This window comes from Physcomitrium patens, chromosome 7, assembly GCF_059467195.1.
Source record: "Physcomitrium patens ecotype Gransden chromosome 7, ASM5946719v1, whole genome shotgun sequence".
NCBI lineage: Eukaryota > Viridiplantae > Streptophyta > Bryopsida > Funariales > Funariaceae > Physcomitrium > Physcomitrium patens.
Genome location: NC_143416.1, coordinates 1,609,776 through 1,622,446, shown reverse-complemented (window position 1 = coordinate 1,622,446; position 12,671 = coordinate 1,609,776). Strand labels below are relative to the sequence as shown.

At 40.2% G+C, this 12,671-nt stretch overlaps 1 protein-coding gene across 1 annotated transcript; it reads right to left on the bottom strand.

Annotated features, from left to right (window-relative positions):
- Positions 1-615: 615 nt before the first annotated feature.
- LOC112285003 (putative ABC transporter C family member 15) lies at positions 616-8,478 on the bottom strand. Its single transcript, XM_024525432.3, has 13 exons — positions 8,121-8,478; positions 7,345-7,396; positions 5,628-7,192; positions 4,976-5,512; positions 4,546-4,866; positions 4,211-4,297; positions 3,403-4,098; positions 3,043-3,207; positions 2,639-2,933; positions 2,326-2,540; positions 1,687-2,047; positions 1,315-1,554; positions 616-1,176 (listed from the first exon to the last, which is right to left on the bottom strand). The coding sequence occupies exons 2-13, from the start codon at positions 7,373-7,375 to the stop codon at positions 1,070-1,072; spliced, it is 4,620 nt and encodes a 1,539-aa protein (XP_024381200.1). The 5' UTR covers positions 7,376-7,396; positions 8,121-8,478; the 3' UTR covers positions 616-1,069.
- Between the last annotated feature and the right edge of the window lie 4,193 nt (positions 8,479-12,671).

Below are 12,671 nucleotides of genomic sequence, written 5' to 3'. Positions count from 1 at the left end.
TTATGAAACTTCTAAGAAGCTTTATCACAAGATATTTTCAATTTTACCTACATTTATCTTCTATCTAACACTTCTTATCTTAGTAATTATGTATGTCCATGATACATTGATAACCTTGGATACTAAATATTTTTTTGTTAAAATAATGAGGTAATAACTTATCTAATATGTGACATTATTAGCAAGATGTTGCCTTTTGTATTACAACACTAAGTGACATAAGAGACTACTTTGGCAAAAGTAGATTCTTTTTCAAATGTTGTTTTCTAAAACTTATTTTAAGGTTGTACTAATTTATATGATGTTCTATGTAGATAGATTTATAAAGTACTTAAAAGAACCAAAAATGTGTAATTTAAAATTTCTAAAATATAAAAAATAACTTGAATATGATTTGATCTTAGATTTTGTAATCCTTCTCTTTTTTTCTTTTATTGTATTACAATTGGTGTGAATAGAACCTCTCAAAATACCTCTAAATATAACATACCACATGCTTTTGAGTTGATTAGATGGTTTTATTAATTATTAGTATAAATAGACATAAATAAGTTAGATCTTAAAACATTCATTTAAATAACAATTAAATGGTTTGAAATGATGAAAATACATAAGAACATTGAATGACATTGTATTATTAAAAATTACAAATAATATGACTGTCACATCGTCAAAAAAAGTTGGGTCGAATAAAATAATAATCTTACAAATATGAAATGACTAAAATTTACCACTAGGCTGAAACCACACACTTGATGAAACAAAACCATTTCAATTTTAGGATACAATGTTATGTAAACAAGCTAATTTAGTTCTATCTTCACAGCTACCAGGATTCTGAAGTGCTGACATGTACACTGATAAGTTCGCCCTCGACAGAACCCTCACAAAAACGGGCTTAAAACGAGGGCCCTCATCTTCCCTGGTTGTCAATTTGAAGAATTGCTATGTAATATTTACAAGCTACAATGAATGTTGACTACTGGAATGTGAGCATGTAAAGCTGAACTGAAATTGGCTAAAGTGGGAAAAAGCTCAAAAATCCCAGGTTTCATTAAAACACATGAATCTACTCTTCGCACTTGGAGTGCTCCGAATACTCACGAATCACAGCTGCAAAAAGAGAGTCTGGCTGCTCCAAGAGCCGCGAGGGTGCATCAAACTCCTTCAAAACTCCTGCACAAAATAAAATAATGCATTGACAATCTGAAACATGCATTTAGCACTATGACATAGAAAAAACTTGTTTCATGAAGTTGTAGTGCACTGATCTGGCCAAGGCATTCAGCGAAGGCAAGGCCGGAAGAAACTCACCAGAGTCGAAAACCAAGACTTTGTCGGCGTCCATGACTCTCGGGATGCGGCGGGCAATGGTGATTACGGTCGACTTTGCAAACTCCGCCCGGATGATATCTTGCATGATAGAATCTGTTAGTGTGTCCAAAACTGTAGTCGGTTCATCGAGAACCAAGATCTTGGCCTTCTTCAGCAAGGCGCGTCCCAGCCACAAGAGCTGTCTTTGACCCACACTCCAATTGTCACCATTCTCAACCACTGTCACAATGAAACTGGAAAACTCAGTAAGCAGGTCGACAAAACGTAAATTTATGCTGATAAGGTTACGTATCATCTCACATCCAAAACAGTTCAACAAGACAAGAATGGCCATCACATACTAGACCTTACCTACGGAGTCGAGCTTGTCATTCTTCACTTTGATTGTTTCAGCCAACTGACACTTCTCAAGTACCTCCCAAATTTCAGGGTCTGTGTGCTCGTGCATGGGGTCTATATTGCTGCGAACAGTGCCCTCAAACAAAGTGGGATCCTGGGGGATGATTCCAAACTTAGTGCGCAGGTCTTTCAAGCCAATCTGACGCGTGTCTAGTTTATCAATCATAATGCAACCATTTGAAGGCTCAACAAGCCTGAACAAGGCCTGGATCAGGCTACTCTTTCCGCTACCAACAACTCCCACTTTTTCCCCTCCCTTGATATTGAAAGAGACGTCCTTGAGCACCAGAGGGGTGTCGACATCGTACCGAAGCTGCACCCGTGAAAATATTACAAGGTCAGTCACACTCAACAAATTTTCAGAACCTTCCAAAATATCTCAATCAATAATTTCAAAATTGAAAGGTAACAACTAGTTCTCCAAGTGAAGCCACAATTGATGATATGCGATAGTTAATGAAAACAACATTCATAGAAATGGTTTCAATAGTTTCATCTGTCAAAAAGGTCTTCAGAGCCAGTAAGGCTGCGAGGACGGTTGAAAGGGGGCTATTCTTCCAAAAAAAACGGAACTCTATGAGGATTGCAGACCTGGAGGCGGTGGAATTGAATGCTGCCTTGGGTAGGCCAATTCTCAGCTGGCCTGCTATCCTCTATAACTGGAGGTGCCTCGCTCGTGATTCCACAGTACTTGTTGATACGTTCCACAGACACCATGTTGTTCTCCAGTTGAAAAGCCAAGTAGGCTATCCCGTACAGATATCCGTTGAGTGCTAGTCCATACGAGAGGGATAAGCCAACAAGCTCTGAAACCACAACGAGACGAGTGTTAGAGTCATAGATAACTAAATCATCCAAAATCAGCACAGAAAAGAAAAGAAAAGAAAAGAAAAGAGATTCTCACCTGGGTCAATGAAATTTCGTCCTACGGTAACCATGAACAGAGCTGAAGTCGCTAACACAACCGTCCCAATCATTTCAAGATGGAATCCGAGCCATTCATTTGCTGCATTATTGTGGAAAGCCGTCCTGAGACTGGCATCCACCCTCTCCATATTCACTGTAGCAAACCTTGGTTGCTGACAAAAGGCTCGAATCGTCGCAAGTCCGGAGATAGTGTCAGAAAAGTGTACAATTATTGATGCTTTCGTAGTCCCATCTATGCGTGTCAGCTCCCGAGAAGTGGCAACGTAATATCGCTGCACACAATGCAGCATCGTCTTATTCAGAATATTAGATCTAAGAAGATTATTAATGACCATATACCACTTTCAGCTTCCAAATGATTTAATCCAAAGTGAGACATACCTGGAGCAAGACGTACACATACGCAAGTGGCACGATAACGAATATCATTTGCCACGTCACCTGAACAACAACAACGAGAATACCGAAGGCTTGAAAGCCCTGACATAGGACGGTGCCCGCTAAGATGGGCACCAAGAAGTCCACGTTCGATTGATCGGTTGCAAACTGTCATCACAATAGGGTCAAAATCATCAATGAAAAGCGAAAAATTAGCATTTAACGTTTATCATTTTAATGCACAACTCAGAGGATAGTTTCAGTTTATGAGGTATTGGATTATTTATCGCATAGCAGATAACACATTTTCTTTTTGATTCTACTCTAGTACACATGAAATAATTATGGTGAGGATAACAGTACCCGAGAAAGAATTCTTCCAGAAGGTGTTCTGTCAAAGAAGGCCATGGGAGCACGCATGATGCAATTGAGGAGAGAATCGAAGAATGATTGAGCAGTCATGAGACCTGCAAAAGCTGTGAAGAGGGACATCAGGAGGATGAAGAATCCACTCCCAAAGACGAGCTCAAAGTACATTGTAATGAACTGAGCAGGCTGGAAGTTGGTTGGATATGCGGTAGAATGCGCCAGCCAGTAGTCACTTGCAATCTGCAGTCCTTGCCAGCACGTCTGAAGAACAAGGAGCACGAAGACATGGAACCCTTTGAACGCTTTCATGGCGTGCAGCAAGTCCACACCGAGACTGACTTGGCCAGTTGCACGCTGCTCATCGTCGATAAAGGAAGCTTTAGCTTTCCTGAATACTGTCTTGGAGTCATGCTTTAAATGAAGCGTCTTGATAATCATCCTGCCACTGCCCCCCAATGCTTTCTTGTCCAAATTCTTCTCTGTAGAAGGTGATTTTGTCAACTCTGCATTGTGGGACGTTTGTTTTGAAAGAGTCGTACAGTCCACCACAACTAAAGCTTCTTCTCTTTCTTTCATTTCGAAGACCACTTTAACTTCTTTTTGAGCAGCCAGTAAAGTTTGGAAGTCGGTCCCTGCCTCTGAAAGCTCATTATACTTTCCAGATTGCACTATCTCGCCGTTTCGAAGTACCTGACAAAATTGAATAAAGGCTTTGTTTAGTTCTCCAGGAACTTAAATTCCTTTCATTGTAAGAAAGAGTAGTGAAGTGGAGCAAAGATATTAAGTGCAAGTCTTTCCGCACCAAGATAAGGTCAGCTCCACGCAGAAATTCCATTTGGTGAGTGACTAACAACACCGTCTTCTTCCCCAAGGCACCCATAATACATTCCTGCAGTTGAAACGACACAATACTCAATGACTTAATGATAACTGAAAAACCTTCAAAAGGGTATGCACTACCTACCTTTCATGGGTAGTCCGGCACCTCTAACACCAAGACGTGGTCTTTCATAAGAGCCTATAATTCAAATTAAGCTTAGTGTCCTGAGTTTCTTGTGCATTTGTTGTCAGAGGCCTTCAGCCATTCATTTGAAAAATGTGTGCATCACATTTTGCAGTGAAACAGAAAAACAGTACCTTGAAGAGAACGCTGCTATTGTGGGCATCAATGGAACTAAAGACATCATCTAGAACGTAAACGTCCGCATCTTGGTACACAGCCCTGGCCAACTGAATTCTTTGCTTCAGATCTATGGGAAGATGAATTCCACGATCAACGACCTCCGTTTCGTCACCAAGGTTCATTCGTGCCAGATCCTGAGTAAGCGAGCACGTGCGAATCGTTTCCTCATACCTCGCTTTATCAAGTTCTCTTCCAAACAAAATATTGTCTTTGATAGTTGCATTCTCGATCCAAGCCGATTGCCCTACGTAGGCTGTGCGTCCTCTGACTTTAACCTGTTGATCATCACATGAGGCGATAAGAGTGAAGCTTTTACCCATCAAACTTGTGCTGGAAAAACGGTTTTCAATCTGACTAAAAGATTATATCTAATCAATGACTCACCGAACCAGAGAGTTTTGTCATCTCGCCCAAAACAGCTGAAAGCACAGCAGATTTGCCTGATCCCACCATCCCAACGATGGCAACAAACGTTCCATGCTTGACCTTCACATTAACATCCTTCAGAGTGGGTCGATCGCTTGCTGGATCCCATTTGAAGTTTCCATTTTCAATTTCGACGTCAAATTTACCGCCAAGAGGGAGTTCCTCAACAGCACTGGGATCAACCTCTCCGCTGCACATGTAATTATCGAGTCGGTCGAACGAATCGATGGCTTGCGAAATGGTCACCAGCGCCTGAGGAAACAGACGAAGTGGCTCTTGCATAATTCGGAAGGTAGAAATGGCGGTGAAGACTTTAGCTGAGGTAAGTGGCACTTTGAGCAGCACACAGAGGGCGAATGTGGCAGTCGAGAAAGCGATCGGTGAGAGCCATAGCAAGAAGACGTTAATGGCTAAGACATACATGAATTTCGCCAACCACTTCCGCTCCGAGTTTCGTATTTCTTCAATCTTCCTTTTGAAAATATCTTCCCAAGCCTATCAATCGGACAGGAGATAACTTGTCAGCCGAGTTCTCATTCTATAATTCTCCACAAATTTGAGGAAGGCGTCTGGATTTTGCAACAAGTTCAAAATACTCAAGTTTGCATACCTGCAGTTTAAGGATTTTCATGTTGTTGAGTACTTCAGTGGTGATCGTCATGCGGATGTTCTTCAATCTCATGATATTGCCCTGGTAACCCCGGTGAAACTTGGCTAGATTGAAGCTCAGGAACAGAATGAAAAATATCATTAGTATACCTCCTAAGCACGAAATTCCAATAACGGCGTGCAATATGATCAGACCCACTGCAACTTGGAGTGGCAGCGCCCACAAATGATGGATTTGCAACATCAAGTCAGAGATTCGCTGCGCATCCACTGACATGTATCTCGCAATTTGAACAGCGCTGTGAGTTTGCCGGGAAAAGCTCGAAAGGCGAAGTCCTTTTCTGTACATGGCTGTGATCAGAGACGACCGCACCACCATGCCCAGTTTCTGGGTGTAAAAATTGAAATGATGCGCAGAGAGGACCTCCACCAACTTCGCAGCAAATAGAATGACAACGAGAACGAGACCTTCGCAGGAGAAGAGTTCGTTTCCAGCCACGTTACTTACAAACTGAGTGATGAGGATTGGCCCCACATACATGACAGACAGTTTCGACACTGACAAGAAAGCTGTGAACAGGATCTGAGGCCAGAAGGTTTGCAACAGAGCGGTCCTTACGGATGCTGGCGCGGGTTGAGACTCAAAATTGACAATAAACTTGGAGTAGAGTAATTCAGCACGATCTTCGGGTGCAAGAAGAGGTATGTCTTTGAGCTCAAGAACCTTGGAATTCCCTCGCTTCAGTAGTGGATTCAACCACAACCACATAGCTTTCGAGATGAAGGAGGCCGAAGCGAATTCAGTAACCCCTGCGACGGCACCGTCTTCAGGTATAGAAGCATCAAAACCTACAAGGCTCTCAAAGAGGTCGCTGTCCTCGACTGAAATGCCAGTCCGTCCCACCATAGCCACCAACACAAGCAAAACAACGACGGGAAACATCCCGATGCTGACAATGTCATCGATCCAAAGATGGACGTCACGCGGATCATGGTTTAAATACCGAACAATGCTGGTATAGAGTGCCAACAGTGACAATAAGAATGTCATGATCCACCATGCTCGCAGTAGCTTCGAATGCAGTGTGGCACAAAACCTCTTCTGGCGACACACAATAGCAGCGAACACTGACCATGCAAGGGCTTGACTAAGGGAGAAGACAAGCTCGTGGGCAGGGACATGGAACCAGCCATAGCGCGCAGCATGGATGACTCGCCAGATAGCTACAAACCACTGGAAGAGCATCACGAGTGCGATGCATGCGACCTGAATTCTGTATATTGAGCTGATGTGGATTTCGCTCGGTGAAGTTTTTCCTACTCCATTCTGCTGTACAGATGAGGATCTTGTTTGTCGGACTGCGACAAGGCGAGTGATAGAGTAGAGGGCGAGCAGGGCCACGAAGACGAGGTGGAGCGATGAGATAAGGACGTGCTGACAGCATGGGGAGAAAAGAATAACTTTGATCCAATCCCATGTGCTGTTCGCCTCCGGCGAATTGCAGGTCGCTGTCCAAGCTGTGAGAAGGTATGTGCCCATCTCCAGCGCCGGAGAGCGCACCATCTCTGTGCAAAGCAACAACCAAAGGATAAGTAAGCAAGAACTCCGCATCCAGAGGCTCTGCCAATAAGCAACAGTACCGTGCTTACAAACTCGATCCAAAGACATTGAAGAGTAGATGAGAAAATGGGAATTGTGGTGGGGAAGCAACAATTACCTATGTAGGCCATAGCTGGAGTAGATGTCATTTTGATGCCTCACTGAACCATCTGCAAAGAGGTTTCATTTTTCAACAAACCAGTGTAACATTCGACAACCATTATGCTTATTGAATCACTAGTGAAGCACAAGTCTATCATCCAAGAAGAAGCAAGGGTGATTTCCTGCTTTGAAAGCCTAACTCAAAGACTCCCTAAGAGCCTCAAAAAACTAAACCGCTAGCAAGAGTAGGTTGCGATCCAAATAGCTAAGATTCGGACCGTTCAAAACTTGCAAATGGACTTCGCTACTATTACAGGAAAGTGGTTCTGTGCTCTCGACATTACACTACTGTCGTGCAAAAAACTTCCGATTGTTGTGACATTGAATTGCGGGACAATATCAAATGCAAAGGAACCTGAAGTCACAAAACTCCCTCTCTTAACGCATCTGAACCTGTCCAGAGAAAGACCAAGTCGTACTTAAGCCTCGACACTTGCTATACGCTGGTGGCTTCGAACCCCAGAATTGTCTGCTGACTATTTCAAAGTGTAGGGTTAGACAGTGATCTCAAAGGCACCGAACCAAAAACTCGTTTTCAAAATCCGAAATAAACGCTAGTCATGAGCACAATATAACACTACCACTCGATAGTCACTCTAATAGTTCCCGATTGCAACCAAATTGCGAATTCCTAAGTAAAACACGTCGCACACACCCCTAACCACACCATCACCGCTCACACACGTAAAACCTCAAAAGATGCAACTATATTCAGTGCAGGTGGTCAATCACCTCCTCAGTGCAGCTCCCGAAAATTTACGTGCTACTCGAAAGAATCATCTTTAGAGCTTCTCCTTTGCGTGAGATCCAGTGACCCAAGATGACTGAGGCCGCTTCGGAAGCAGTCAGTGGGATAGTACAGATTAACCACCATGGCTGTTTGAAAACTTAACAGAAGTGGCGATGCGCTCCCAAGCACCAAGAAGCTGCAACAACATCCCAACATCCTCATAATCATGAAGAGGAAGGTGGAAGAGGCTGAATTTGTGACAAGTCCTCTCTTTCTCTCAGGGGGGTGTTGTTCATCTGTCTTCTTCTCCCATTCTTGTTTCCTCGGTTTTTTGGTACTATATTGGGTACTATTCCTGTGGAGTCAGCAATCAACTAGAGCCCACACAGTTGCATGCCATTTGGACCTAGGAAGTTGACCAGCAGCGAATATCGTGCCTCAACTTTCGCATCGACCCTGCATATTCTCCGAAAAGAGAAAAATCGCGAAGATTCCCATTGAAGAACCCAAAAATAATTTAAGAAAACCTCATTCACAGAATTTTACAATTTTGTGTTCCTGGACGTGGCGCAAGGGGACAGGCGACTCAAAGGATTGTCAGGGGTTCGTTCTTTCTGTGTAACGCCAGGGCCACTGCATCCTTTATCTGTCGGCGTTGCTTGCTGTTTCCCACCCTTACTCTGAAGATCAAAGTGAGGGCTTTGAACGACGATAAATGCACATTCACGCTGACCCACGTCTGCAAAAGCTGACACCCTCGATTCCGAAGAGTGAACAAGTCCACAAGAGCATGTCAGGTGCTCGCTTAGCCCCCATATAAAGATCGATCCAAGCAAGCTAAATGAAAGGTCGGATCATGAGCGTGTAGATTGTAATCTGAATCTGTGCTCAGACCCTTCGCCGTTGCAACGACGAATGGCATCACGCAACAAAGTTCCGTGTGCCAGCGAACTTCAAGCATTGAAATTTTCCGAGAGGAATTCAGCGTCCTCGGGATATCCGTCAATACAGACGTTATATGATGTGTTCCATGTCTGGAGTTCATGGGTGCACAACTCTCCTTCGCCCAAAATGGAAAACCTTGTTGCAGACTAGTTGTAGTAAAAGCTTGTTTCTTATTAAAGGAGACAAACACTAGAGTATAAAGTTCTGAGTTTAAAATATGGGGCGGATTATGCACACCCCCCTTCTTCTGGGTGCACACCTCCTTTAAAACAGATCAGAGGGCATTTTTCAACCGTCATTGAATGCAAGTTTGACTTAATAATGGGCCTATGGCTCAAGTTCAAAAACTGATTGCTCGTTCGGTGTGCTATTCTCGAGACGGCATCCACATGCTCCTCTGGGCCATCCTAGTGATTTTCATTGCCTTGTGCATATGATTTGTGATATTCTTGCAATGAAAAACACCAATACATGGGGTTGTGGTGTGTAAGAGGTGACAAGCCTTCTCAACCTCCATCTCTACCTTCTTGAGAATATAGTGCAAAATTTTGTATCAAACCATTGCCTAGATTGCATTATACTTGATAGATCATTGTGTTTGCTTAATCATATGCAATCTGATGGCGGATGATGTCTTCTTGTTGTTGAATTGTAAGCATCAACTTCTTTTGAATGTCTCTTAGGTCATCAGATAATATGCCAATCCATAATTTTACAATTGTGTGCTTTTCCTCCCCTCAAGATGTCACCAGATTACTTAGGTAGTGGATATGTTTTGTTCACACTAGGACAAAGTGCTATTTATGGAAATCCATGTTTAGTCAAGGTATTCATGAATGTCTACAAGATACTTGATTAGCAGCTCATTTTATGACATATTGAATGTTGCTTCATTAGTAACAACAATTGTCTTCTTCTAGTTATACATGAATTCCTCCCAATCTATTATTGAGCAGTTTTTTTTTGTAGATTTGCTAGCATGTTTTTGTTGATGTACCAAGCAAAGAGAAGACTTGATGCATCCTCCAACCGAGTACAAATGGCCAACATTAGTGCAAATTTCTTCTTTATCACCATTATTTGTGACTAACATTCCATAATGAACATCTCTATGATCTTGATTAAAGTCCAAATATAATCACTCTCTATTTTAGCTGTCATAATATAAAAACAAGTAAAAAAATGTCTAACTTGTTGAAGTCATGTCAACGACGTGCAATATTTACATTTTGAATTGATTTGTTTTGTCAGTTGAGTCCATGAAGATTAAATGTAGAAATTCTCATGCTAATGCTATTGCTATGGACAACACAAAAAAGAAGATGCTTGAATTGTCTTTTGGCATTACAGTGTTGTAATATGTGGTGTTTGGTTTGAGAATCCATCAAGCACCTGGTTGTGGAAGATAAAAGGAAAATTGCAACAAGTCCGAACAATTCTAATAGATTCTTAAACAATTTACAATTAAAGATTAGCAAGTATAATCAAACATCAATCAAATTCAATCAAAATTACAAAAGAATTATGTAAGAAATATAAAATATTCCTAAAGATCCTTTAAAGACATAATAAAGAAATAATATAGGAATTCAAAAATATACTAAAATAAAAATCTTAATAAAATCTTAAAATAAAAATCTTAATTAAATCCTAGTCAAATCCTAATCAAATTCTAATAAAATCTTAGTCAAATCTTAACCAAATCTTAACCAAATCCTAGTCAAACCCTAACTAAATACTAATCAAATCCTAACCAAATCCTAACTAAACTTTAGTCAAATCCTAACAAAATCCTAATCAATCCTAAATAAATCCCAATCAAATCCTAACCAAATTCTAATCAAACTCTAATAAAATCCTAATCAAATCCTAGTCAAATCTTAATCAAACCTTGATCAACTCTAACTAAATCCTAATCAAATCTTAACAAATCCTAACCAAATCCTAATCAAACCTTAAACAAATCTTAACCAAATCCTAGTCAAATCTTAATCAAACCCTAATCAAACCTTAAACAAACCTTAACCAAATCCTAGTCAAATCTTAATCAAATCCTAATCAATTCTAACTAAATCCTAATAAAATCCTAACAAATCATAATCAAACCCTAATCAAATCTTAAACAAACCTTAATTAAATCCTAACCAATTCTTAGTCAATCCTAAATAAATCTTAATCATTTTCAAATCCTAACCAAAATCTAATCAAATCCTAGTCGAATCCTAATCAAATCCTAATCAAATCCTATTGAAGTCCTAACCAAACCCTAATCAAATCCTAACCAAATCCTAGTCAAATCCTAACCAAACCCAAATCAACTCTAAATAAATTCTAGTCAAACACTAAACAAACCTTAACCAAATACTAAACAAACCCAAATAAACTTTAACTGAACCCTAATCAAATCCTAAACATATCCTATCCAAGTCCTAAATAATCCAAGTAATTCTTACAATAGATTTAAGCCTCAATAACTAATGAATGAACAATTGATTTAAACTCAAATTTTGCATATCTCTTCAACATTGAATTGACTACAAGCACAAATTTTTTGAAGAAGATGAAACTCACCAAAAAGAAGATCAATCCTAATATTTGATTAGTTATTAGCCAACCTCCTTCTTCAATCTAAATGTTGAATTTCTTGCATCATTATCTCCTTATTGAATTGTTCAATTGATCTCAAATATCTCATATACATAGAAAGATAAGTCTACTACCTATTGTCATGGACATACTCATGTAAGCCAGTAATTACATATATAAATAGGTAGAAATAAGTAAAAGTAGATAAAAATAAGTTAATTCTATAGTATTTGATATGGAAGCTTCCTAGAAGCTTGATAGACACTGCTTTGACTTTATAGGTGTCTATAATTGACTTTTTGGATTAAAAACGTGATCAACAAGTTGGCCATGTGCCACACATGTTATTAGCTTGAAGACCAAGCTAACAATATGGCCCACATATAGAAAAACTTGCCTTGTAAGTCAAGGTATGTGTCCTACAAAATCAACACTTATTGAAGGTCCTATAGAACGTTGCCACATAGCCCCTAGTTAGATAGTATATATAGAGAGAAGAGTGAAGTCTTCTTCACTCTTGTCAATTCCTTTCTTGCTTCCAATCTAGTTTCAAGGCTCTCTAATTTTCTTGTCTTTTGGCAATAGCCATTCCAGTTTCTCTTTCAATATACATACTTATTTATTTATATTTTGTTACATTTCTTTGAATGAAGGCTCACTTGTCTGAATTACTTTTTCATCGAGTTCTTGTCCTTGACAGATTGACAAGACTACACCTACAATATCAGAGCTTTGTCTAATCTTGATTAAGAGTGGATTATCTCTTTTTCTTGATAAGATATAAGCATATTAGAAGTTGCGGATTACCCTCTTCTAAACTGATAGTGTCGTTAGTATTTTTTTTGTTCTCAAGTCCTTTCTTCTATTTATCTTGAGCAATATTAGACATCTTCTCTTTTCTAAGTGTTATCATGGCAGAACTTATTGAAATGAAGAGTGCAATGGCACAAATACAAGAGCAATTGAGGGAATTAATGCTTGCAATGCATCAACTCAATTTACCACCACAAAGAGCAATAAGA

Excerpts from the sequence above, each read along its gene's own strand:
- LOC112285003 (XM_024525432.3), bottom strand. The coding sequence starts at position 7,375 with ATGACATCTACTCCAGCTATGGCCTACATAG. Across the intron at positions 2,934-3,042 it reads ATGTGTACGTCTTGCTCCAG|CGATATTACGTTGCCACTTC; the intron begins GTATGTCTCACT and ends CATTGTGTGCAG. Across the intron at positions 1,177-1,314 it reads AGTCTTGGTTTTCGACTCTG|GAGTTTTGAAGGAGTTTGAT; the intron begins GTGAGTTTCTTC and ends TATTTTGTGCAG.